This window comes from Acinonyx jubatus, chromosome D2 (genome assembly GCF_027475565.1).
Source record: "Acinonyx jubatus isolate Ajub_Pintada_27869175 chromosome D2, VMU_Ajub_asm_v1.0, whole genome shotgun sequence".
Lineage (NCBI taxonomy): Eukaryota > Metazoa > Chordata > Mammalia > Carnivora > Felidae > Acinonyx > Acinonyx jubatus.
Window position 1 is genome coordinate 31,333,046 of NC_069393.1, and position 27,730 is coordinate 31,360,775.

At 54.2% G+C, this 27,730-nt stretch overlaps 1 protein-coding gene across 5 annotated transcripts in view; it reads left to right on the forward strand.

Annotated features, from left to right (window-relative positions):
- The window catches only part of CDH23 (cadherin related 23), a 415,090-nt gene that overhangs the window by 220,028 nt on the left and 167,332 nt on the right, over window positions 1-27,730 (forward strand). For all 5 annotated transcript variants that reach the window (XM_053207271.1, XM_053207272.1, XM_053207269.1 and 2 more), the window contains exons 10-11: window positions 9,418-9,530; window positions 11,166-11,354. In XM_053207271.1, the coding sequence (XP_053063246.1) occupies window positions 9,418-9,530; window positions 11,166-11,354 (302 nt within the window). The remainder of the gene's footprint in view (window positions 1-9,417; window positions 9,531-11,165; window positions 11,355-27,730) is intronic.

Consider the following 27,730-nt stretch of genomic DNA (forward strand, 5'->3'; position numbering starts at 1 on the left):
GCTGACATGACTTCCATGTAATAACTTATTTAATTCCTATTCCTGGACATGGAGGCTGTTCCTAATTTTCTTTATGAAGCAGCTCCTTGGTGAACATCCTGTGCAGCTGCACGTGTGGGCACATGGGGTTGAAGAGAAAATGTTGCCCAGGAAGTGGGGAGATTCTGATCCCAGCCGTAACCCCTGGCGATGTTTCGCTGATCCCCATTAAAGTGTCCTCAGAGGCCCAGAGGCCGCCTGCCTGAACCACCTGTTTTGCAGGGAGCCACGCGCTGCTGTGGGTGAGAGGGCCATCGCTGGAACCCCAGCAGCCCTACGTAATAAGTTTTACTACCCTTGACTACTCAGGTTAATGTTTCATACATTGGAGTCAGTTATTAGCAAATTAATCAGAGTCCAGTTTGTGGTCTTATTAGGAGAGGTAATCATTTGTTGGTTTAAGTGAGCTTGATGAAACCCGCCGTTCTGTGAGATGCCTGCAAGGCAAGCAGACTGCCGTTCGCATTTCCTTGAGGGACTGAAGGTTGTCTTTCCCTGACTGGACGGTAGTAACGGTAGTTAATGCAGGAGGCACTCAGCTCAAGAAACATACCACTCTGGGTGCGTCAGGAGCGTTATGACGGCCCCAGTTAGAATCGCTTATTGGCCGATCCCCCCTCAGAGCCCTGGAGCATTATGGTCTCCGTGACATCTGACGTTGCAAGTCACGCCAGTACCGGGGCGCCTGGGGGGCTCAGTCGGTTAAGCGTCAGACTTCGGCTCAGGTCATGATCTCGCGGTTTGTGAGTTCAAGCCCCGCGTCGGGCTCTGTGCAGACAGCTCGGAGCCTGGAGCCAGCTTCGGATTCTGTGTCTCCCTCTCTCTGTTCTTCCCCAGCTCATGCTCTCTCTCTCTCTGAAAAATAAACATTAAAAAAAATTAAACAAGTCACGCCAGGACCGTTCTGCCCCACCTTTTACACCAGCCTCAGAATGGCCCCCGGACATCCCTGTGTCAGTGCGTTTGTTCGTTCAAACAGCATTTGCTGAGCCCCTTCAATGCATCAGCTGGTCATCTGGGGGAAACCAGTCCTTCCTCTCCTGGGGCTTATGTTGCAGGGAGGAGAGACAGACCATAAGCAAACACGCAAATGGGTGAAAAGAGAGGTTGAGAAAGTGGAAGTGTTCTGAAGGCAATAAAACAGGCTAATGGAGCGGAGAGTGAAGGGGTGTGAGGGGCCGGCGCGGGGATTAGGGAGGGCTCCTCTGAGGAGGTGACGTTGGAGCTGAGGCCCGAGTGTGGATAAGGCACCCTGCAAGGTCTGCAGGGACAGGGTCAGGGCAGAGGGGCTTCAGGAGAAGCTTCGGAGAGGAGGCCTAATTCCCTGCCCCTGCCTCCTCCAGGGCCCTCCAGAGGGGTGGCACGCTCTCAGCCTGTGTCCCCTCCCCCGGTTGAGAGCAGAAGTAGCCCCCCCCACTGGTTGCCATGTGTTGATCACGGAGCTGTTGAATGCAGCCTGGCCCATGTGCCACCCAGGATGCCGGCCCCTTTTGTCAGCAGGCAGTTAAGTAACAATTTTTTTTTAATTTTTTTTTTTAACATTCTATTTATTTTTGAGACAGGGAGAGACAGAGCATGAACAGGGGAGGGGCAGAGAGAAGGAGACACAGAATCTGAAACAGGCTCCAGGCTCTGAGCTGTCAGCACAGAGCCCGACGCGGGGCTCGAACTCACGGACCTCAAGATCATGACCTGAGCCGAAGTCGGCCACTTAACCGACTGAGCCACCCAGGCGCCCCAACAATTTTTAATTCATAAGACATCTTACCCAAAGCCCACGTCTTGGACTGACTCCCCATTTTCAGTATACAGCCTTAGAGTCAGACCGGTCGGTGCCGGGCCCGCGGGCCAGCCTGCCCCACTGGACCCATAGAGCTGTTTCATGGTCTACCCCTGGCACTGGAGGAAGGAAAATCCAGGGCCTGTGAGACGTGATCTCTTCAGCTGCGTGAGAGCTGAGTTTAACTCTGTTCCACCCCTCACCACCTGAGTGCCAGTTATTTTTAACTGCTCTGTGCCTTAGGCTCCTTAGCTGTAAAATGGGGATGCAGATATCTATCTCATGCACGGGGGGGGGGGGGGGGGGGGGGAGGGGATGTGAAAACGTGTAAAAGATAATGCATGCAAAAACACCACGCGGTACCAGCCGCGATTCCTGTCAGCTGCTGTTCGGAGACTCGCCACTCCTTCTGGACGAGACGGGCCACGGTCGGGAACGCCCTGCTTTGATTCTTCCATTCAGGAGGCAGGCGTAGCGGGGAACGGAGGACCAAGCACCAAAGCGTGCACCTACTATGTGCCAGGCACCACAATAGATGCTTTATGTACAGGATCACGCCTGATCCTCACACAGCCTGGTGAGGTGGGAGCTGTTATCTACACTTTGCAGATGAGGAATTTGGCCCAGAGGAATTAGCAGTTTGCGGGAGGTCTCACAGTTGGTAAGTGGCAGATCTTTTGCCGGCACCTAGGTCTTTTTTTTCATCCTGGGCACAGTAGGTGGTCTCTTCACTTGGGTGTTGATATAATAGGCTCCAGGCAGAGACGGGGACTAAAAGAGAGACCCCTGGAGAGAAGGGGCTGCAAATCCCAGCCCTGCTGTCTTCCCTGGGAAGGGCCCCTGACCCTGGACCTGAGGAGGGCAGGGTGCCAACTCAGAGGCCAGGTGACGGAGCAGACACCCATCTCCTGACGCCTCCTTCCTCCATTCAGGGACTGGCATTTGAGTGGATGGATGTTTGTGCCCAGAAGCCCAACCAGATCATGAGCTCCTCATAAGCGTGGCCTTTTTTCCTCTTCTTCCCTCCACAGCCCCAGCTCAAGGCCAGGCCTGCAGCATGCCCCCACCTAGTGTGTGCTTACTGACCCTTCCCGGTTGCTACAGAGTGGGGAGCGAAACTTCAGGCATCCAACAGATATGTCATGAGCGTCGTGCCATGGGGGACAGAAGTGGGAAACCCTGGCCCTTATCCTCTAGGCCACACTGAATCTTGCTGTGAGAACCAGGGTCGCCCCGCGGCCAGCCCAGCACCGTGGCTCAGCGAGTGTGATATGGCACAGCCCCCAGGATTGGTTTTCCTGAGGCCTGTGCCATTGGAGGTGGATCTTAAGAACAGGAAGGACCAGGGTGGAAACTATCGCTTTTCCCTGAACTCGGAGGCCCGCAGGACCGGTGGCTGTTAGCCCAGCGGAGCAGACAAAGCAATTCAAAGTCACGCCTGTGTTCCCACACGCACCATCAGCCACTCGCTAAACTGCTTCTGTCCCAGACCTGGCTCTCTGCGGGTCAAGATGCTGCCAGGGAGATAACAAGGGGACGAGAGGTGGCAGTGATGCTGTTTAGCAGGGCCTTGGAGGAGGGGTACCTGGGGAAGGGGGGAGGCTGCCAGCCTGGGAGGAACAAGGATGTGGGCGGGTGAGCCCCCCACGGCCCAAAGAGAGAGCTGCGCCTCCTACGGCTCCCCATGTCTGACCTCCTGTCTCTCCCTACTCCCTCCATCCAGCTTCCCTCTCCCACAACCTCCTGCCTTTGACCGGCTATAAAACACAGAAGCCCTTTGCCTGACTCTGCTGCGCCCTCTAGCTGCCACTGGGCCTCTCTCCTTGTTTTGTTTTTTTTTTTTACTCCCCAAGCATCTGCACCTGCACTCACTGTCCCCACATCTGTGTCCCACCCGCCCACAGTGTCTCACAGTCTGACCTCTGGGGGCATCTGAAGATCCAACCTGTGGCCGGTGCTGGGATCTTCCCTCTCCTTAGCCTGACCCTACTGACCATCTCTCTCTCGGAACTTCCTCCTCTCCTGCCTCCGGGCACCTGGCGCTATATAATTTCCAGACTACCGCCTGTCTGCCTAAATTCTCCTGCTCATCCTCACTGGAGCCATAGGTCTGCCCTAAAGGTAGCCTTGCCAGTGCCCTTTGTGTGTCACCACCTCGGTGCTGACAGCTCCTGCCTGCAGCCCTGCCTTCCCACTAGTCCCCACCGCAGGCCCTCCTGGCCACCACCTGGGGGACCTCTACATGTGGGCATTCTGCTTGCTACATAAATCTTCCCTGGAGGAATGTATCTAGAACTTCGGAAATGTATAATGTTTTCACCTAGGACTCCCTCCTGAGGAAAAAAAAAATCAACTTTGTTACATCCATTCTATGTGGGATGATGATCTCTTGTGTATCACTTAGCACAGGGCCAGGTGCAGAATGGGTGCCAACGCGGTGTAGGGCCAGTGCCTGCGGGGCAAGGAAAAGAGAGACGTAAATGTACTTCCAAGCCAGCCATTTAGCAGCCATGTGACCTTGGACAAGCTATTTAACATCTCTGAGCCTGCTTCCTCGCGTTTGACGTGGGCTCTGTTCTTACTAAGTCATTGTGAGGAGTAAGTAATATGGTTGTGCAAACGGCTTAGCCTCAGTGCCTGGCATATGGAACTGCTCAGTAAGTACTGGCTACTGTTTTTAATAAATAGGGGAAAGAAGGCTGGGACTCCCCCCTCGGCCGCCTTTCATGCTTTAGCAGACTCTGTTCACATCCCCGCCCCACCCCCGCCCCAGCCTTTCTTTTGGGTATCTGAAGAGGCCTTGGTGCCTGGAGCTCCTAGAGGAGATGGCTGACCCCAAGAGAACCGGCAGGGTGGTAATGACCTGCTTCATCTCTTTTGCAAACGCTGTAAGTCCCCAGTTCCCAGAACCCTTAGGGTGCTGAGGCCAGCCCTGCTACATCCCAGAACCACCCCCACAAACCAGGTCTATGCGCAGGCACCATGGACAGCACCTGTCGACCCAGGGGAAACAGCTGCCTTTCTGCTCAGTGGTGGGGGCTGAACAGGTGAAAGGCGTCCCCGGGAAGCCTCCCCAGGCCCCCCCCCAGGCCCCCTGGGACTCAGATAAAGAAAGTCCGGGAGACCAGAGGGCTGACGGGGTGGTATCAGTTTCCAGGGTAGCAAAGAAACTTGTTTGTGTGGCTGCCAAACCCACAGAAAGGGAGGATGGTGGGAGGGGAGCTAAGGGAGAAGAGTAAGGAAGTGGTGACCCACTCCCCACCCCGAGGGCAGAGCCCCAGTGAGATGGCCTGTGAGATGCCCTTGACCTTGGCCTCAGGGCTACCAACTTGTACGTATGAGCTTTTCGTTGTGAGGCCCTCCTGGCAAGAGGGCAGGCTTGGCTCAGTGTTCCTGCTGGGCAAACAGCTCTAGACACAGGCTTGTGGGGTGGGGGTGGGAGTGGTACAGGGGGTCCACGGTGGTGTCATCTTGGGCAAGTACAGGTGGCCAACCCTTGTTGAGAACTTCCTCTGCGCCAGGCACTGTATCCACTCATTTAATCCTTGCAACAACACTCTGGGGTGGGTACTATTATTGCCCCCAATTTACAGACTAGGAATCCAAGATCATCCAGGTATGTTAAGTAACTTGACTGAGGTCACCCAGCTAGCAAAAAGCAGAGCTGTCTGAGCCCATACAGTCTGCCTCCCGAGAGCATAACCTTAACCATGTCTCTGTGCCATGTTGCCATGTTTCTTTCCTTCGGGAGCCTGAGCTCAGCAGGTACCTGCTTACATGTTCAATAGCACGATTATGTCATCAATGTCGATCTTTGCTGTGAGACGGAAGGCATGGACCTTGCCTGCTTTTCTCTGTGGATTCTCCAGCACCCTGCCCACAGTAGGTGCTCAATCTTAACTCAATCAAATGGGTGATCTAATCAATCCATCAGTCTTTGAGTGAGCCCTGCCCTTGGCCCCCACTGCTTAGGGCACAGGGCTCACCTCCCATCTATGCCTGGACCAGCATCCTGGTGAGGACTGCTATTGCCATGGTGACAGGAGACCATCAGAGCCAGTGTCTCACTCAGGTGGCCCTGTCAGCTCCCTGGGTATAAGCCTTCCTGGCTGCTGGTCCTGGGAGTTAGTGATTCATACTTGGCAGGAGGCTGAGGTAGATATGGAGAATAAAAGGATAGGTGTGGGTGGAGGGGGGATGTGTTGGGGGAGGGTCCCCAAGCTTGAATGTGTACCAGTTGGAGAGTATTTGCCTGCTGGTTTGTTGGAGAAGATGCCTGGGTCGGGGAGAGGGGATATTTTATGTGCTGGAGACAGATTTCAGGTTGGGGATGGGCAGTATGGCCATGACTGGGGCAAAGGTGCTGAGTGGGGAGGCCCAACTGGGTGTTCCAGGGTTGATAACCCCATTTTTCAAACAAAAACCAAAGCACATCATTCAACAAGGGGCTTCTGGTTTGTGAATGATTTATAGGAAAAATCTTGCAAAGATAAAAATTGAATCACATTTAAACATTTGAGAGGTTCCTTTATTGGGAAGAATAAATTTATATGGAAATTTGGAATGATGGGATGCTAGCCCTGGAGCTGGGGAGGCAGGGCCCACGCTGGTGGCGGGGGGGCGGGGGGTGGTGACGGGTGACAAGAGGCTTTGAGGTATTGCCTCAGGGCAGCCCTTCAGCTCAGTATTAGGGGCTCAGAGGACACAGCGCCCACCTGCGATGTCCATGCTTCACCCCACCTCAACCCTGATCACCCTGTGATGTGAATGCCTGGTTGAGGGCTGCATCCCCTGCTAGAATGTGTCCCTGGCACATCATAGGAGCTCAATAATTGTCAAATGGATTAGCTAATGACAAAAAGATGAAAGCATGCATCCCCTTGTTTGCCCGGCAGCAGAATTCCTGGCTAAAGAAAAAGCCCTTACACTCATGCGTGTCTCTGCCTCCTTGCAGCCCTGTCCTCCCCACTCCACGCACTCAGCGGGAAGGTACCCAGGTTTCTCTATGGCTACAGGAAGAAGCTCAAGACAAGGGGTAGGCTGGAGTGACGTCCCATCCCTGGTCAAGCCCCACATCAGATCCCCAAAGCCCACAATCAGAGCTGCACGGGCTCCGCAGTCATCAGCTGCCTCTCCCCTGCCTCGGCCAAGCCCTGCGGGGGGCTGGGAGGACAGCGGAGGGCAGCTTCTAGCCACCAACCCGGTAGATATGGGATGCCTTGCCAACCAGCAGAGGTTTGGCCGAGAACAGTCCCTGTCCCCAAGTCTAAAGTGAGAAGAGGACATTGTCTGCTCTGTACTTCCCCTGGTTGACTGAAGACACGATGTGAGCCCCTAACTGTGCACAGATCCCTTGAGAACCGGGGCCACGGGTGAGTGAGGAGATCCAGTAGTTTCTACCTGCGTGTGTTGAAAGCCTGAGGATCCGTTCACACCTATGGAATCAGTGTCCATCAACCCCTTCCCCAGTCCTGCCCATCATCCAGGGCCCAGCTCAAGCCATACTTAGCGAGTACTTACTTTGTCCGGGAACTGTTCCAAGCCTGCATACATACTGTTTTTCACTCTCATTTAATTCTTATAACCTTATGAGCGAGATCCATTATTATCCCCCTTTTACAAATGGGGAGACCAAGACATAGAGGGGTTAGGTGAGTTGCCCAAGGTCACACAGCTGCTACACAGTGGGGCAAGGGATGAATGCCAGCTCCTCCATGAAGCTTTCCTTCCTTGAGCCTTCCCCTGTGTGAACAGTCTCTCCCTGCTGAGAACTCAGAGATGCTAAGTCTCCTACGTGTCAAAGCCCCGTCACCAGGCTGCGAGTGCCTCCCTCCCCATCCCCCACACCACCAAGCACGAGGTCCGGCCAGAGGACATGCGCCCTGGAGATCGCGGACTCTGTAAAGGAATGGCAGCGTGTGCGTATGTGAACGAACCAACAAGCTGGTTAATGAGGGCGAGAGAAGAGCGGAATTGGGATCTGCCCGCGTGAATTCGCAGCCTGGTGGGAAGGGCACCAGGACAAGTGTGGGGGCCGCAGTGGGCTGGGAGCAGCGATCCTTTAGGAACCTGCTTGCCACTGGGTGCCCAGCACTGGCCAGGCTCCTTGAGGGGCAGTCATGAAAGGCCCCCGTCTTCAGGCTGGCCGGGAAGACCACATGAACACACGGGCAGCAATGGGAGAGAGAACAGAGCAGTAGCGACTGCCCGTGAACACAGAGGGCCAGCCAGAGAAGCAGGGCCACCTTCCTGGAGGAGGAGGAGAGGTGGCCCTGTGTGGGAGGATAGGAGGTGTGGCCAAAAAAGGAAGGTGGACACGGAGACGAGAGGAGGCAGGAATGGACATGGTGATTTGGGGAACCTGGGGAGGCCCCCTGGGGGACACGTGGTGCCTGTAGAGGGAAGCATAAAATGAAGTCGGTGAGGGAGAGAGGGGTGGACACAGAGGCCTCGGTCTCCACCAGCATCACCTGTGTGTGATTTTTGCCAGTACTTTAAATATGCACTTCAAGGTTTTTTTAAGTTTATTTATTTATTTTGAGAGAGAGAGAGCACATGAGTATGAGGCAGGAGGGGCAGAGAGAGAGAGGGAGAGAGAGAATCCCAAGCAAGCTCAGCATGGAGCCCAATGTGGGGCTAGAACTCACGAGACCGTGAGATCATGGCCAGACCTCAAGTCAAGAGTCGGACACTTAACCGACTAGGCCACTCAGGTGCCCCTGTACTTCAGGTTTTGATAAGTACTTAAAATAAAGGCTTGTTCTTAAAATCAAATTATATTTATTGTACAAGGGAATTGTACCACTGCTATGTAGAAAATCAGAATAGGATAGAATGGAATAGAATAGAACATGAGCCTAAAAATAACCAAGCAAAGTGGGCTCCTGCTTTAGTCCTTTCGGGCTCTATGACAAAATACCAGGGGCCGTACGGCTTACGGACAGCAGACATTCATTTCTCTGCTGGAGGCTGGGAAACCCAGGGTCAGAGCGCCAGCACGGTCAGGGAAGGGCCCTCTTCCCGGTTGGCAGAAGGGCACTTCCTCACTCTGTCTTCACATGGTGGAAGGAGCGTGGGATCTCTTGGGCTCGCTTTTATCAGAGACCAGTTCCACTCAGGAAGGTTCCACTTCACGACCCACGCACCTCCCAAAGGTCCACCCACTAATACCGGCGTGTTAGGGCTTTGGACGTCCCCATATGCATTCTGCGGGGGGGGAGCAAGCATTCAGACCCTCGCGGTTGCTGAGTCCTGGCTGCGTGCTGCTCCCTTTGGAAGGCTCCCAGCCAGAAGCCTGCTCTCTCGGTGAAAAAAGGAGAACGAGCGAGTGTTAAGAGAGATGCCAAAGGCATACTAGCACCAAACCAAGGCTTCCCCCTTGACTCAGTCGGAGAGACGGAAGAAGACTGAAGAGCTGAAAGTCGTCACTCTGCAGGTCACTGCTGGCTGTGCCTGGGCCCCGTCCTCCAGAACCCTTCCCATTACTCCTTGAGCCAGCGTCCGCGTTGTTACTGGTTACAGAGAGGAGCCCTCACCGAAGCCCACGTCCACCTGCCCTGGGCCCCAGGCATACCTGGAATGTTACTCTCTCCTTGCAGGGAATACCAACAGCATCTTCGCCCTGGACTACATCAGTGGAGCGCTGACCTTGAACGGCCTACTGGACCGGGAGAACCCCCTGTACAGCCATGGCTTCATCCTGACCGTGAAGGTGAGAGCCCGGGGGCGGGCACCTGCAGCCCGTGTGGAGGGGTGCCCACACTGCGGTGCCAGCCTCCAGCAGTGCCCCCGGTGAAACTCGAGGAGGGCAGCGCCCCTGGCCTCCCACCCGGCGTGCCCAGGGCCGCTGTCAGGAACGGACAACACTAGCCAAGCACAGGCCACATCGGGGGCCTTGCTGGGCACCTCACAGCCATTGCCAAAAGTCACATAGGATTGGGACTTTTATCCCCACTTGAGGAATGAGGGGACACACAGTAGGTGCCCATCCATGGGGCCACGTTCTGGTACTCATGATGCCAAGTTCTCCATCGTAGCTGCCTCAGATTCTTACGTTTACCCCCTGTCTGGGATGTGTCCCGCTTCTAGCTTCCCCGGGGCTCTTCCCTGGTTAGGAAGCAGCAGCACAGTGGGGAGAGGTGGAAACTGCTAAAGTCCTTCCCCTAGAGGTGTAGTGGAGCCACAACCCCCAGGCTCCTGTAGCCCCCTGCCACCCAGGGCCAGTTGTAATTAAAACCTGTGCTTTGCAGAGCCATTCCCTGGGAACCCCATTTAGGGTATGGACCCTACCTGGGCCACAGGGGTCCTCCCCAGCCCTACCCATCGGTTGAGGCAGGGGAGGGCACAGGACTGAGGAGAGGGGCTTGGGGAAGGAGGCCCTTCCATCCTGAGGAGAATAAGGCAGCCCAGCCTGGCCCTCGATTGCTCTCCTTGACCTTGGGAGGGAGCAGCAGCGGCCGGTTGATTAGCCCTCCCTGGCCAGCTGGCTTCTCTGTCTCCACCCAGTGTGCACATGTGGGCCGGTGAGGGGAGGTAGGCTAACACCGCCTTTCCCCCCCACCCTGCATCAAGCTGCCAGCCAAGCCGTGGGCCCCTCTCCGCCTCCCTTCCTCTCTGCTTGCTTCCTGTGGAGGCACACATTTCGGGGTGGAGAGAGCTGTACCCTGGCCCCAGGGGACACTGAGCTCGGTTTTTCCATCTTTATATAAAATGTGAGGGTGAGTTCCCAACTTTGGATGTGACTCCAAATCTCCTGGGGAACTGGCGAAAGGTACTTAGTCCTGGGCCTCCCACACAAAGATTCGGGTCCAGAAAACTGGAAATGGGTATTTGGGAGCCGTGGGCCTCTGCCCCAGAGACTAGGCACCCAGGGATTTGAGCCCATCTTTCCTGAGCCCGACCCAGACCCTCATGGCACCTAGCTCAGTGTTTGGGCCATAGCCGATGCCAGATTAAATCTTGATTACCTGCTAGCACAAAAATGCTTAGCCTCGGTTTTATCATCTGCCGCATTGAATAAAGAGTCTCCCTTTGCCCCTCAGTGAGCCCCCAAATCTGTCTTGTCATCACCATGCCCCCTCGTCCCCTTGGTTCTGGAATCCTCCTGCCTCAGTTTACTACCTACTCTGACTGCTGTCCTTATGCAAGTTACTTAACCTCTCTGAGCCTCGGTTTCCTCAACGGTAAAATAGGGATGCCTATGACAGAAACTTCCTCCTGGGGTTGTGGTGAGGGGATGGGATAATTCACATAAAGCACAGGACATAGCATTGGGAAAGCCTTCGTAAATGATGATAGCGTGACTATGGACGCCTTCATCTCTGGGATGTTTGTCCTCTACCTGCAGGGCACAGAGCTGAATGATGACCGCACCCCGTCCGATGCCACAGTCACCACAACCTTCAACATCTTGGTTATCGACATCAATGACAATGCCCCAGAGTTCAACAGCTCTGAATACAGCGTGGCCATCACTGAGCTAGCCCAGGTCGGCTTTGCTCTACCCCTCTTCATCCAGGTGGTGGACAAGGACGAGGTGAGTCCCGGGAATGCGTGGTCTTTCCAGACCCCCCACCCTTTCTGGGCTTTGCAACCCTGAGAAAGATGCCAGGTATTTCTAGGCTTCCAAGTCCCCAGCTAAAAAAAAATAGAAACAAACGTTGCTACCTCCTCCCCTGCAAAACTCAGCAGTCTCTAAGCTTTGACCCCCGCCCCCACCTCTGCAAAAGCTATTTGAGCACACACTTCCAACGTGTAGTTCTTCATTTAGTCATTTATTTAGCAATGTATTTAGAAATATATGCCCATCGGGGCACCTGGGTGGCTCAGTCGGTTAAGCGTCTGACTTCAGCTCAGGTCATGATCTCGCGGTTTGTGAGTTCGAGCCCCACGTCGGGCTCTGTGCTGACAGCTCAGAGCCAGGAGCCTGCTTCGGATTCTGTCTCCCCCTCTCTCCGCTCCTCCCCTGTTCTCTCTCTCTCTCTCTCTCTCTCAAAAATGAATAAACGTTGGGGCGCCTGGGTGGCTCAGTCGGTTGAGCGTCCGACTTCGGCTCAGGTCATGATCTCGCGGTCTGTGAGTTCGAGCCCCGCGTCGGGCTCTGTGCTGACCGCTCAGAGCCTGGAGCCTGTTTCAGATTCTGTGTCTCCCTCTCTCTCTGACCCTCCCCTGTTCATGCTCTGTCTCTCTCTGTCTCAAAAATAAATAAACATTAAAAAATTTTTTTTAAAAAAATGAATAAACGTTAAAAAAAATTAAGAAATATATGCCCATCTTACTAATCTAGTACGTGCCTTATAAAGCATACACTGAAAACTAGAAATTTTAAAAGTTGGAGGCTCTTGTATAAAATCTGTTTCTGGAAAAAAAAGTTTGTTTTCTGCTTTTGGGGTAGTGAGGACTCCTGCTTTTCCATGCGAGGAGCTTGAATGTTTTCAAGGGGATCCCAGGCCGCAGGAGACCAGAGGTCCAGGAAGCTAGAAATGGGACACACCCATTGTGTGTCCTTGCAGGGCCTGCCTGGCTGAGGCCAGTCTTGAGAGGAAGGGACATGGGCTGCGAGTGAGGGAGAGCTTGAGAAGGACAGGAGGAGGGAGACTTGGGGATGGGGCCCGTGCCCCTCCAGGCCGGGATGGGACGGGCTTCCGAGCTGATGGGGATGCTCTCGGCCTGCCTCCTCCCTGCCCCTCTCAGGCACCAGGTCTCCCCTGCCCGTCAGCAGCCACAATCGTTAATAGCACTTATATTTATTACCGCTGTTCCCTGGCCCATTCTGCTCAGGAATTCCATTAGGTTTTCCAGCCTGAGGGGTTCTCTGCAATTACTCCTCCCTTCTTGGGGCTCCCGCACTGGCCTTGCTCCAGGCCTGGCTTCCTGCTCACTCCTCCTGACCCTCTCCACTCTGGCTGCTCAACAAACCAGCACACCTGCCCAGGGACCCCCCCTCCCACGATCCACCGCTCTCCTGTCAGCTTCTCTCAACCGGACAAGGTCCTCCCCCTCCTGCCCTAACCCCCCAGCCCCCTTCCCCGGCACCAGCTCACCCCCGTCCCTGCCCTGCTCCGCCCACCCCACCAGGGACATGACCGTGAAGAGGTCAGTCCCAGTGTGTGCGCGGGCATGCACACACAGCACATCTTTCCATCTCTTGCTAAATCATCCCATACCTAGCTGTCTGGATAACTAAAGTATGTACTGAGCACCTCCTGTTTACAAGGAGCTATATATTTGGCCCCTTGAGGGAGTGTAGCCCATGGTCACTGTCCTAAAGGGCCAAGCATGCTTATACAAGGGCAGTATGTAGTTTCGAAAATATACGCAAAAATGTCAAAAGTTTAAAAGGTGGAGATAGGTATAAAAAGAAGTTCCAACATTTTCTCACACCCCAGGGGGTCATCTTTTATCCCTCTGGAGTGCAGCACCCCCTTTAGACACCGCTGTGTGAGTGAGAGCCTCAGGAAAAGTCCCATCTCTGGTTTCAGGCTATCACTGATGTCCCAGAGAACAGAGACACTTGGTACCAGGGTGTGGGCCAGTGACAACGAGCAGCGAGGGCTCCAGAGCTCAACTGAGGAAGGGGGAAGAAGGGGCCAGAGGACCAGCAAAGGCTCTATGGTGAAAGGGGGCCCAGGGCTGAACCTTGGGACACAAATCAGATGGTAAAAGGCAGCCAGGAGGGCTGGTGGGGTGGGCAGTGGCCCACGGAGAGGCCCAGAGGAAGGAACCTGTACAAAGGTTTGTGGAGTTGGCTGGTGGGAAGGTGGGCCAGGACACAGGCTTTTAGGGCCTTGAATGCCAAGCCAAAGAACTGGGGCTTAATTTTGGAGGCAACCCAGAGAGGAGGCAGCTTGTGTAGTGGTTCATGGTCCAAGCTCTGGAGACAGACGGGGCCTATGTTCAAGTCCAGCCTTGCCATTTGCTAGCTCTGCGACTTTGGGTGAGTCATTGACCCTTTCTGAGTGTGGCTTTGCTCATCTGTGTGAAAATGTATGTTTCTATCGCAGTGACAAATTAACCCTGAAACAGAGGGTTGTTTTTTCCTCACACCCAGATGTTAACCAGATGGGTCCAGGGAGCATTGCCACCAGCAGGGCCAGAAACCCCAAGGCCCTTTCACCATGACTGGTTGGGGGATTTCAAGGTCACCCGGACCCCTGGGGTTTAGCTCAATCCTGCTTTGCTGGCAGCCCTGTCCGAAGCATCTGCAGGAGTGCTGAGGGGTGTCTGGGTCCAGCCTGCCTCTAGTGGCCACCCCCCACCCAGGTACGGGCAACAGCATGCCCGCTGTGGACAGGGTGCCCAACACTACCAGCGACCATTTCACCGCTGCCCCGGGGAATCGACCAGTGTGTGACAGTAAAGGGCTGGCCCCATGTCTCCAGGGCACGGTGAGGTGCAGAGAACCACTGATAAAGAAGGGCAGCCCAGAAGCCCAGACTCCCCACCCTACGGTCTTCTGGGTCACCGTCCAGCCTCCCCCAGGAGAGCTACACCCAAACCATCCCAGACATGGTCCTGGACCGATTCCTAAATAAGAGGGAGAATAAATTGCTTTCTAAATTGCCCTGCTCTTTTGTACCTCCCATCTCTCCTCCACTCTCCAGAATTCTGGAAGGATCCAGATCTGGATGGGGTAAATGCTCCCAAGACGCAGTCTTGGGTGCTGAGGGTCGGGCCCCAGGTTCCCAGGGTGGAGCGTTTAGCCACATTGCCAAGAGGGAACAGAAGGCAGCGGCCACCGGCACTTGAGCACTGGCCAAGTTTCCAGAATCTGGGGGAGATCAGGGAACCTCAAAGAGAAATCAGGCATCTTTTATAAAAAGAGATTTTTAAAAATGTGTCCTTTCTTCCAGTTCTCTTTTGCGGGGGGAGAATGCATCTGTTGGGATTTGTGTCTGGGGTGGTGACTGGATTTGCTAGGGTGACAGAAAAATGTGTTCATCGAGCCGGCTTGGATGGAGGAGGGAAAGGAGCACGAGGAGAGGTGAAATCCCTTTGTCGGGGTCTAAAGAGCCACGTGATTCTCCCCCGCACTCACCATCGTTGTGGGTTTATAGTTACTAATGTGATGATCTCAATAGTATCTATCTCCCCGATTAGACTGAATGATGCTCCCCGATGTAACCCAGTGCCTCACACTCTACCTGGCACCTGGGAGGCACTGCAGAAATACGAACTGGTTCAATTAAAGCATGATTAAATGATAAAAGTAGCAATGAGGTGGCTCCGGGCTTTATCCAAACTAGATCATCGGTCAGTGCCCCTGTGCTAAAAGCCCAATTCCCGCTAAGTTTCTGTGAGAAGGTGACCTCAAAGTTCCACAGTGGGGCAGTAGAGGGTGCCGATGGAAAACAGAAAGGGAAGGAGGAAGCAGTTTATCCCGTCAGTTAGCACTTTGTGGCAGTTGTTCCTAGTAAGGATGCTAATCTAACTCACAAAGACTAGATAATGCCACCATCCCGTCCACATGGGAGATTTTGCCCAGTTTCTTGCTGAATCTCAGGCTCTGCAGGAACATTCAAGACCACAAAGGTGCTTGAAAGAAGCCCTTTCTGTCTCCCAAGGACTCCGTCCCCATTGTCAAGTCCCGCTGAGTAATTTCTTCTCTTTTGCCCAGCTATAGGAAACTCACGGAAGCCAGAGAGGGAAGGGATAGGGTGGGCTGAAACCACTAACAACCCGTTTGCACAGAATGACAGTTGAGATGCAAATAGATGGTTGTAATGCAAATCACAAAAAAAAAAAAAAAAAAAAAAAAAACCTCTCAAGGCAAGGGCCCCAGGAGTCAGCCTTGGTGTGGAGCGCAATCTCTGAGTTTCAAATTAAAGGTTGTGGCAGCCTCATTCCCCTGCTCCTGGCTACTGGGCGTTCTCCTGTGTCTTCCTCGGTGTTCTGGAAACCCACAGGAAATTAGCAACACACTCACCCACTGGGATTCCTACCGTATCCCCACCCACCCCCTTGGCCGCAACATGTTCTTTTGTGTTTTCTCCAGTTTGGTCCGCTTTTCCTCTCCCGATCAAGCCTGCAGCCCTCCCCACCCCGTCCTGCCCACAGCTGTGCCAGCCGGCCACGTTTTCCCGTCTGCATGGGGTGAGGTTATTAGGATGGTTGGAATTTTCTGTTCCGTTGTCCTAAATTCCACTCTTCTCCTTAGAAGCAATCAGATCCTCTGCGTTCTGCGTCCTGCCTGTGCGGTGGCAGTGAGTGTAGGAGATCATCCGTGCCTCTGGCTTCTTTACAGATTCCAGCAAAGGGCTTTGTTTTTAAATACCGTTCGGCATCGGGCACGACCCCTCCCAGCAGATTTTTGGATCGCCGAAAACTGGTAGTACCTCTCACCTGCCCTGTACCTTTCTTCTCAGGAGTTGGGAGCCTTTGGTTCTCTTCATTTCTGTCTCGTTTCTGACCCCAGCTTCTCAGAACATATTTCCTGCTGTCCTTAAGACATTTTTGCAGAGGGGTGGGGTTGGAGTGGGGAAAGGGACACCAAAGTCCCCCAGAGAGACCTCTATTGCCTGGTTCTGGCTGTTTGCCGGAATTGGAATCATCTCAGAATGGCCTTCAGACTTCATTAATTTGCTGGCCTCCTGGCCTTTCTGAGGGCCTAGGCTGAAATTTACATAGATGAACGATTATGTATTCATTCACTCAACACACAGTATCATGCACCTACTATGTGCCCACCATTGGGGAGTTAGTGCTAAAGATGCGGTGGTCCCCGCCCTCCAAGAGCTTACATTTCATCCCAGTGGGGCAGCTAGAGGAATAGGCACCAACATCGTTGTAGGTGAAAATGAATGTCAAGAAATCAGTAAACAGGGCAAGTGATGGGGCACAGGAGGGGGCTATCTTTGGCTCCATGGCTCCAGAAGGCCTTCCAGAGAGGTGCTGTTTAGAACGGAGGTTAAGAGGCGTAGAGGAGGCAGCCACACGGAGCTGCAGAGGGAGAACGTTCCGACAGCAGGTGTTTGGCTGCAAGGGCAGAGGCCCTCGGAAAGGGAAACGGCTGGGCATTTTCAAGGGGCAGGAATGAGACTGGTCAGGGGGCACTAGAGAGGAGGCAAGGACAAAGCATCGAAGCATCAGGCAAAAGCCAAAATGCCTGGGGAAGGCTTTTCTGTTACTGGGAGCCCAGTGGGGAGCCGGGGGGTTGACATGCTCTGAGTCACCTTTCTTAAGGAGCCCTCTGATTGCTGTGTTGCAAATGGGCTCTCAGGGGCCAAGGGTAGAAGCAGGGAAATGTGGCAACGTGGCACGGAAGCCCCTCCCCCTCAGCCACCTGTTCCACCCAACGTGTGCTTTCTTTCCAGCATCTAACTGGAGGATCTCTTGCAGTCGGGCTGTTTTCCTCTTAGGGTGGCGAGAAGCCAGAGAACCCCAACCCCCTTATTAGGAAACCTGAGAAGTCCCTCAGAAACCACCTTCAGAACTCTGCCCAGGAGGACAGCGTGAGTGGCCACCTTTGGTCTTTGTGACGGAGGCTCCTGGGTTAAAATCCCAGGATTCAGAACCCTGGCCGTGGCGTTCTGCTACCAGACTTACCCCAACTGCCCAGGAAAGGTGGTAGAGAAAACCCCGGAAAGCCAAGCCCCACCCCCATTCTGCTCCTCACTCACAGTGATTCCAGGCAAGGTGTGGGGCCCACTCTGCCTCAGTGTCCTCTGGAAAACCATGGGTTGGGCCGGTCAGCCTCAATTAACACTCTCTAACCTTTAGGTCCAAGAGGACCGTGGCGGGAAGGGGAGGGTGCCACCTGAGCTTCCCACTTCACCCCTGCCCCCGTCCTCCCTTCCCTGTTGCTGCAGCTGCCCTGCTCCCTGCTTTGGGGCTCGGCCCCACCACCCTCTCCCAGCCTGCCCGTGTGCTTGTTTATTTGGTATTATTACCTGGAGCGACCTTTCTCTAGTGAGGGAGGGAGAGGCAGCTGGAATGGTGAACAGGAAGGAAGGACTTTGAAGCCAGACCGCCGGGGTTCAAATCCTGCTCTGCTACCTTTGATCTGTGGAACCAGAGGGGACTTAACTTATCCTCCCTGCAAAATGGAGACAACAGCAGTACCTGCCTCACAAAGCTGTTGTGCGGATTCGATGAGTTAATCGGTGTGTTTGAAACCGTGCCTGGCCCATAAAAAGCCCTCTTTAAATCTTAACTATTTTTTATTATCCCAACCGTGAGAGAGACGGGCATATTGCTGTGTGTCCACAGAGAGGAGGGAATCGAGGCTCAGGGAGGTTAAGGGGCTTCCCCAAGGTCACACAGCCAGCGGGCACAGAGCTTGGCCTCGAACTCTCCATCCTGTGATTCTTGCATGCGCTGGGGAGCCCCCCTGTTCTCAAAGGTTTGGTCCCACCCAAGCAGGTGTGTGCTCTACCTCCAGCATGGCTGGGGGGAGGGCAAGGGGGGAGGTAAGGCAAGGGGGGGGCATCTGCTCCGCAGAGGTGAACGGGGACACATCTGGCAGGAGCTAATTCCTATTTCAGGCAGGAGATGACACGATTCATTTGTTTGAGGGGCATAGGGAAAAAAAAAACCGAGAGAATTACCCACCTCCCCAAGGAGAAAACATCACCAAATAAATAAATAAAAGGAAACAAATGACAGGGGGGAAAAGCCGTATTCTGGAATACTAGGTTTACTTGTAGGGATGGAATGGAGGCGGGGGGGGGGGGGCAGTGAGCAAGGGAGATTGCTCTTGTTCTGCTAATCTTGGCCTTTATTTTTATCCATCACCCTCATTTTCCATTCCACACGTGTTCCAGCCTTGTCAGGGAGCCCAGCCCGCAACCTTGTATTTATTTAAATTTGTTTTCACATGTGTTCTTATTCGTCAGTCTGTCCAGCATGCAGTTTCTCTGGCCCCTCTCCCCACCCAACCCTGCAAGGTTGTGGCGGCTGGCTCCGGCGGGGGGCGGGGGGGGGCCTCTGCCAGGCTTCCTTTCAGCCCAGAGGTTCCTAGCCCAAATGTGGGGGTCCACTGACTCCCTAGGGCATCCAGGACCCTGGATGGAGAAAACCCTGTATCTTTGTTTTCACTAACCTATAAGCGACCTTTAGCACTCCCTTTAATGATGAAAATAGAAATAAGAGGTGCCTGGATGGAGCAGTCGTTTGAGCATCTGACTCTTGGTTTCAGCTCAGGTCACGATCTCATGGTTCATGAGTTCGAGCCTCACACGGGGCTCTGCGCTGATGACACGGAGCCTTCTTGGGATTCCGTCTCTCCTTCTCTCCGTCCCTCCCCCACTTGTTCTCTCCCTCTCTCTCTCTCTCAAAAATGAATAAATAAACTTAAAAAAAAAGATTTTTAAAAGAAACAAACAACCGTGGTATCAGTCGTAGCTAGGGCTTTAACCCCAAAAGAAACCTCAGACATTTGCATACCACATTTCAGGTGTCATAGGGATCTCAATCTATCACTTGCAGTCATCGCTACTTTAAAATGACAGCGTATGTCAACCCCGTGCCAAATCTTACTGTGTACAGCATTAAGAACTACATAATTCTTCTTTAACACCCTTTTAAAATGCCTGGTGACTACATTTCAACATAACAAGTTGACTGTATCTTATTTTTTTGCAATTAAAAATGTTATTCTAGGAAGGGGATCCCTGGGCTTCACCAGACTGTCAGAGGGGTCCTTGGCACAAAAACGAAAAAGAAAAAAAAAGATGAAAAAACCCTCCTTAATCCCTGCTCACGAACTAACACCTTTTAGCCCAGCTCCCTCCATGGGCTTCTGCTATAAGGCTAACATTCTGCTAGTTCTCGGAGCAGGGGTCCTGAGCCACACATCCACTTGGATGAGGTAGGAACAGGGAGGATCTGTGTCACACGTTCAGCTGAGGGTCCATTTTCCAGCTGCAGATGGTCCAGGCCGCTGTTCAACTGGCCCCGTATATCTATCTACCAGGATCTCCTTTGCAGTAGAAACACAGGAAATATACATTCCCTTGCCCTAACCTCTCCCTCCCTGCTGATGTGACCCAGAGCGTGGACCTCCGTTTCCCTATTTTCCAAAGCAATTTCAATGAGAAACCAAACTCTAGAAGCAGTGAAGAGGTGGGGAAGAGAGGGAGGGGCAGGCTGCCAGCATCCATGGAAGCAGATGTAAGTTTTTATACTTTCTGTGGATGTATGATTATCCAGGGATCCAGACCCTTTTTTCCCCTCGACTAAGGAGATAAGGGGGATCTGGCTGGAAATCACCCACCTCCCACCGAATCCCCTGGGTGGCGTGAAGGATGTAGATAGAATGCCTCCAACATTCTGGACCTCTCAGCCAGCTTATGATTTCATCAGCGGAGCAAAGCTAAAAGGAAGGAGGGAAGGAGGGCTCTGGTCCAGGGAGCAACCAAGATGAGGTACATACATAAATAAAGGCCAGCACTGCCCTTCCCCCAGTCTCCAGTCCCCAGGCCACGGTGCCCATCCTGGCTGCTCCTATTTCTAAAAGGTTCTCCGGTGATTTGGTTGCAGAGCAAAGTGAAGCATCCACCCGAAGCAATGTCCGCACAGCCGGTACCTGGAATCCGTGGTGCCTGGGCGAGCCTCGCTCTGCACCTTTGTGTGCCTGGCAGCGGGCAAGGGACTGTTTGCAAATTCTGCTGGGTCACGGCTTCAGCTCCCATTTCTAGGGTTCTTCTCCCAAGATTTAAATTCTCCAGGAAAATATCTGTGGACTTCAAAGCAAAGCCATTCTGGAAGGGAAGCCAGGGGGAGCAGGGCAGCCCCATCTGTTCTTTTTCCTATTAATTTCTCCCCAGTTGCCTTCACTGAGGCTCTTATTATGACGATGGTGATTATTAGGATTTTTCTGTGCATGGCTGCATCCCGTGGTGTGATTCCTCCCAGCATGCTAAGCTCCAGCCTCCCTGAGGACCAGAGGGTGTCCTCGGTGTGATTCTGACACCTCCTAATTTAGTCTCATCCGTAAATCTAATTAGCGTGCTATTTACACCAGGCCCAGGAGCCCTGGTGGGGTGTGAAGCAGGCAGCCTCTTTCCTCACCTCTCCCCTCCCCAGTGCCTGCTCCCCGGCCGGCCAAGTCCCCTCCAACGGCTAGAGGTAGACTTTCATCTTGGATGTGGGGGACTGTACCCCTTTCACCCACTGCCCTGGCAGCTGTCCACGCCCCTCCCCCCCCCCCCCCCCCCCCGCTCACTACTGGACCTTGCGGGAGTCATTTTGTCTTTGGAGTCACGCTCCCTAAATGCAGAGTCTGGTCTTCCTCAACATCCCTATGGGGATCGGAAGCAGAGCTAGCGCGCTTCATCCTGCGTTCTCTTCCTCTCCATTACCTCCTGGCCGCTTCATGCCCACTCCAGCGCCCCTTTTACCGTGGGCACCTGTTTTCTTGCTCCCACACTTCCCCACCTGCCGCATCTGCCACCCCCGCCACACCCCTGACAGCCGTAGATGGTTTGTCTTGTTTATTTATCCCCCTTTCTCAAAGAGTAGGGGTAAGCACAACCCAGCAGGGAGGGGTCCCTGCGTGTCTCACCCCGTCACTGTGCTGATGGATTGGAGACTGGGCAACAGTGGTGAGGGTGGGCCACCAAGCCGGGCATGGAGCTGGCAGCCAGCTCTGCTTTGCTCCTGCTGACTCTGTCCCCCCAAAGGGGGAAGTGGTGCAGGGGTGGCGGGGGGCGGGCAGGAGGAATTTCGTGGCTCTGTTGTCACTCTACCCAGGAAGGCGCAGGGTAGACGCTCACTCCCTTCTCGCCCTCCAAGGAATTGGGTGTGGGAAGAAATTCCCAACATCAAGGTTGTCATACGTTTCTATCCCAGGTTCAAAGGTGCAGCTGTTTCTCTGCTTGGTCCTGACATGTGCCCCGAGCCCAAGGGCAGGTATCTCTGCTTCTCACACATGGGCAAAACTGGCCTCCGAGGAGACCTTCCGCTAAGTCCGCGCAAAAGGATACACTGCGGCAGCCGCTGGAGGGCAGGGTGGCCAGCACCCAGAGGCCTGGGGCACGAAGAGTAAGAGATGCCCTAGAAGGACCCTTGCAATGAGCGGGGAGGTGGGTGGGAACAAGTACTTGCTGAGCACCTGCTGCATGTCAGATGCTGTTCTAGGCACTGTTCGCAAGTGAACACAACAGCCAAAGTCCAGCCCTCGGGCAGCACATGACAATGAGAACCATGGAGGAAGACAAAGCAGGGTGAGAGGGGTTTAAAGGAGTCCTGGGGGGACGGAGGCCTGACGGAGGGAGGTGACATTTAGGAGAGACCTCAGTGAAGAGAGGGTGAGCCACAGGACAGGAATACTTGGAGGAAGAGCATTCCAGGCACAGGGCACAGCAGGCACGTGGCTCTAGGCAGGAGGACGCCCGCCCACGGGTGGAGGAGGGGCCAGGAGGCTGCTGCCCGGCCTGGCCGGGAAGGTCAGATAGACAGCTTTGCTGTCAGGGCTCTGCTTGCACAGGAAGGGGGCAGGAAGCCACCTGAGGGCAGTGAGCAGGGAGCGAGGCACTTACGGACAGAAATGTCAGAAGGACAGTCCATGCAAACGACCCAGGTGGCCATCCACCCCTGAGCACATAGACAGAATGTGGTGGCTCCCCACGGGATATTACTCAGCCATGACGGTAACAAAGCATCGATGCGTGCCACCACACGGATGAACCTAGAAAACCTTATGCTAGGCGAAGAAGCCAGTCACAAAGGGCCACAGGGTGTCGGATTCCATTTGTACGAAATGGCCGGAACAGGCAAATCCATAGAGACAGGAGCGCAGATCCGTGGCTGCAGGGACTGGGGGTGGGGGTGGGGAATGCGGCGTGATTGCGCATGGGTGCGAGGTTTCCTTTTAGATGGACATGTTTTAGAACAGGATGGAGCGATGGTTGCACAACACTGTGGATGTACTGAAAACCACTGAATTGTACACTTTATGATGTTCAAATGGCGAATTTTATCTCAATCAAAAAAAATTATTTCAAAGGATGCTCAGGGCAGGGCCGTCACTGGGAGAGGACAATAACTGGAGGTACTGTGGCGGGGGAGGGGGGGGTGGGGGGGGAGGAGTGGTCAGCTCCCGGGCCGTTTTGAAGAGAGAGTTAGGATTTGCTGGTGTGTGTGTGTGTTGACCTTTGACCTGAGCAGTTAGAAACACGGGGTCCTTCCTGCCTGAGACAGTGAGGTAGTAGGTTTAATGAGGGGAAGGCGGAGTCCGGAGGTTAGCTTTCGACACATTATGTTTGACGTGCTTGTTAGACAGCCATTTGGAGACATCGAGAAGGCAGAGGGGGGTGCTGATAAATGTCCAACAAGCGGCTCTAGGGTGGGGGCCCCCTCATCTGTAGCATTCAGTGGTCTCTATGGCGTAAATCCCCCTACCATGCCTACCTCGAGCCTGACCGCGGGTGCTCACCGAGATCCTGAAAATCTAGCACCTGGCTCTCCGGAGTCCACGATGTGGACCCAGAATGGAGATGGAAATGTGAGCATTGCCAGCATCTGGACCATATTTAGAGTCACAGATCTAAGCTGGGCTCACGGAGGCAAGGGGTATGAGTATAAGGAGAGGAGAGCTGGGGCGCCCCAGTGTTCACATGAGGGGAGATAGGGACGAGCCAGCGAAGGTGACTGAGAAGGAGTGACCCCGAGGGAGGAGGACCAAGAGGGAGCATTGCAGGACCGGAGCACGGACAGACGGACAGACGGGGTGGGGAGGCGGTGGGCAGGTGCTATCAGCAGGAAGAGGGGTAGGGCTCAGGAGAGGGAGGAGGCAGCCAGCCCTAACAAGCAGCAGTGTTTGCCAATTAGCATATGGATCTGTGTTTACTTTTCTGTTTTCAGCTTAATGACTCTTAATTGCCCTCATTAGGGAATGTCCAAATCCGCCAACGTTTACAGAGCAGGCCAAGCGGGGCTTTTTTTTTTTTTTTTCTTTTTTAATCCACTTGACCCTCTTCTCCCCTGCCTTCAGGGCCCTCCCCTGGCACACTGGATGGCTCACCCCTTAGAAGGATGTCGGACTGCCCCCTCCCGCTCAGCGCCTGGTGAGATGTCAACTCAGTCCTCTAGGGACGGAGCTGTGCTTAAATAAGCAGACCTCCACGAGAAAGTGAGAATCGGTGATTTCAAAGGCAGTATAGGAAGTGAAAGCAGCCAGTCTCAAAGGCTACATCCTACATGATTCTTTTACGTTCTCAAAAAGACAGAGAACCCAGCAGTGGTTGCCAGGGGTTGGGTGTAGGAGAGGGGTTGACTGAAAAGGTAAGCGCAGGGGAGTTTGGGGGGCGGGCCGGCGGCACCGTTCTGTACCCTGGTTGTGATGGGGTAGCATGAATCTATACATGTGTTAAAATTCATAAAACTGAATGGGCGCCTGGGTGGCTCAGCCGGTTAGGCGTCCGACTTCGGCTCAGGTCAGGATCTCGCAGTTTGTGGGTGTGAGCCCCGCATTGGGCTCTGTGCTGACAGCTCAGAGCCTGGAGCCTGTTTCGGATTCTGCCTCTGTCTCTCTCTGCCCCTCCCCCACTCATGCTCTGTCTCTCAAAAAACAAAAAAACAGTAAAAAATTTTTAAATTCATAAAACTCAATACCCCAAAATGTCAATGTCACTGCACGTTAATTATAAAAAATTATAAATTATTGACAACCTCTCCCCCCCCACCTCTACCCCCTCCCGGAAAAAGATGAAGTGAAAGGTAGCCGCATAAATACCACCACTGGTGAGCTTTTAGACTCCACGCCATCCTTCTCTCCACTGTCATTTGATTCAGCCCGTATGTAACGCGCACCCCCTGCAAAGCCAAAAAGGGAGACTAGAGGGCCTTGAATGCTGAGATGAGTTTGAACCTATTCAGCAGGCAAGTGGGAGCCATCGATGGTTCTTGAGCATGAGTGGTATCCTCAGAGCTGTGTTTTAGGTCGATTAATCTGGACACCAGGAGAGTGAAGAGAGCAACAGAGGATGACGGGAGACTGCAAGGCAAGCAGGGACTGGATATGGGGTCTGTGGGAGAGGCAGGGGTTGGAATGCCGCTAGGGTTTGGAATACTGGGGGCAGGAGTGGCAGAGACCCAGAAGGGAGAGCTAGGAGGAGGAAAGACAATGGGAGCTACCACCATCGTCCGCCAGCCTGCTGGGCAGTGGCCAGGCCCTCCTGGTCTCTTTACCTCGGCTTAGTTCCTCATACGAACACCCTCCACCTACCATTGAATCTATTATCGTCTCTTGCCCCCCCCTTCCCAGCCTTCCTCCTGTCTCTGTCTTCCGATTTTTTCCTCCCACTCACACATTCACGGATAAACACACGCATATCCCATTGATTCTTGCATCCATCCGTTCCTTTTTCCATGCAGTGTAGTTGTTTTGTGCCTGACCCGAGTGTGGAATGTGTCAAATAGAAGGGACTCTTCGCAGGCCTGGCCAGCTGTGCCAGAGTCAGACTTCTGGGCTGCCCAGTGACTGCTGAGTGACACATAGCGCTGTCACCATTCATGATTCCCCCTTGTGCCTGAAGCCCAGCACCCTGTCCCAGCCCAGGACCCATCCCTGAGGGCATTTGTGATGTTGTTCCTGGGAAGGGGATGCAAAGCTGGGCAGACCTCCCTGGCAGGGGGCTAGGATGGGAGATGAAATCACTGTCCCCCTTTTGGCTCCCAGATCCCCACAGCAGGTGCGTGGCCTCCATAGAGTCTTGGGCTCTGTCCCTCGGGGCCTCCTGAGGCGATGGGATCCCTTATTTTGAAAGGCAGCCCAGAAAGGGCAATTTTCCTGAGGTCACAGAGCTGGTCTGCTCCAGGGGCTCCCCTCCCCTTCCCCCACCCGCTCAGCCCCGCCCCCCCCTCCGCCCCCAGGCCTGGGGAGGTGGACTTGCAGTTGGAGAGGCAGAGGAATACAAAATGGTGTGATTAGCGGCAGGCAGTGTGCCCTCCCCATTTCCATAAGGCATTTAGATTTCTTTGCCTTGCCACACATTTTTCTCTCTGTGGGAACAGGGAAATAGTTTTAGCATGGTAAATAGACAGCGCCAGGCAGCTGCTGAGTGCAAAGCCCAGCTCCCAGCTCCGCACAGACCCCCTCCCCGCTCTTTGTCCCGAGGCCCCTTGGGGGCTGGATGCCCCCTCAGCCAGCCAGCCAGGCTCATCCTCCTCCCGGAGTGGCCCTGCCCCTAGAGTCCCCAGAGGGACAGTTCTGGGCTTGGGGCAGACTGGGATGCACACTCTTTTTTTTTCCTGCATTTTGGACTCTCCTTCCTGCACATCTGAGAACACTCATACCCCGCTTCAGCCCCCTGCCCCGGTCCCAGCCAAAACTCCCATGCAGGGTCTGCCAGCGGAATGAGGGAGGGAAGGAGTTGAAGCCAGGTATAGGGGTGAGGTCAAAGTTGGCAGATTCTGATCGGAGTTGTAGACCTTGAGGGGAACGGTGTGGCCACCCTTGCTGGGAGGCATGCCTGGGCGGCAGACAGGAGCAGAAGGAAGGTGCTGTGGAGCTTTCCACTTGAGGCAGGAGTCTTTCAAACAGGGTCCCTCGGAGGAAGGGCGCATGGCCTAGAGGATCTTTGGGATCTGGGGGGGTTGGGGATGGGACATGTCATCCTGAATGAAGAGCTCAGGGCCTGGGCCTCATGAATCCTACGTGGCCCCCTGTTCTGTGCACATGAATTTCCAAGTGGCCTGGAAAGGTCCCTGTGATCCCCTGGGCCTTCCACATAAGGCTTGCCCTTTGGCCATGCCCACAAGCACTATTCAGGTGAGCCTAGCCCTCCTGGCCAGTCCCCCCAGGACCACTTCATTTCTCTTAGGACTCCCTGGGCTGATTGGCCTGACACCTAGATGTCTAGTACAGCCCAAAGATTTGGATTCCACCAGAAATGTCTATTTACCTGGAGCATAGAAATGAAGCCAGAGTGGCCGGTTCCAACTCTGGGGGTAGGGACATTTAGCTCTGCTGTATCTGTTGGACATAGGGGGCATCTCCAAGATGGGACCCTCCCAGAGCAAAGGTCACCAGGGCTGGGCAAGAGCCCTTGGTCAGCTGTGCAGCCATCCTCCCTGGCAGAGGACCAGCTCCTGTGTGCGAGCTGCATGGACACTGGGGCCTCTGAAGTGGTTCAGCCTTCGGGGAGCGCCTGGAGGACACAGGGGCTGGAGTGTCAGATGCTCAGAGCCTTGTTTTCCATACCAACTGCATGACCTCCCCACCTGACAGTGGGGACAGCTTATCCTGCCGTGCTCTCAGACATGCCTCGTGGAGTTGGGCACCGGCCCTCCTGTGCCCACTCGGGCTTGCGAGTGCCTGGGTTTTAGCACTTTGAGTCCTGCGTCCTGGGAGCCCTCACAGTCCCAGGCAAGCCAGGACAGCTGATTGCCTAGGGGCAGGCCGGAGAGGTGGCCCACCCCCAAGGTTGAGAAACTGAGGCTCAGAGCCAGACAAGCCTGGAATGCCGGAGAGAGACAGGTGGTCAGGTATAGCTGGGCTTTAGAGGTGTGAGATTCCCACAATGCACTAGGGCGGTGGGTTGCAAATTCGGGAAACAATTTGAAAGCACCTGTCCCTCATTTACCTTAATGCAAGTACCCAATGCACATTATAATTCACTTCCCAGAAGTGTCGCTGTGGGGCCAGCGACAAGATCCCTCCTGAGGGAGGGAGGGAGGGGAGGCCTCGTGCCCTCGTCTGTGAGCAAAATAATACGCACGTCCACGCGATGAAATTGACAGCTCTCTAGTATTCTTTCCCCAAAGTGCCAGCTGCCGATCGGATTGAATTAGATTTCACAGGGGTTTTTGCAATACATGGAATTCACCAGCAAATTACTCTTAAAGAGGGAAAATCAATCATTTGGAGCAGAGATAAGCTGAAGGCAAGGCAGCCTTGGATTGATCCCGTCTGTGCAGGCGTGTGTGGAATTCAGCAGATAACCTGGGGAGAGGAGGAGGGAGAGGAGGAGG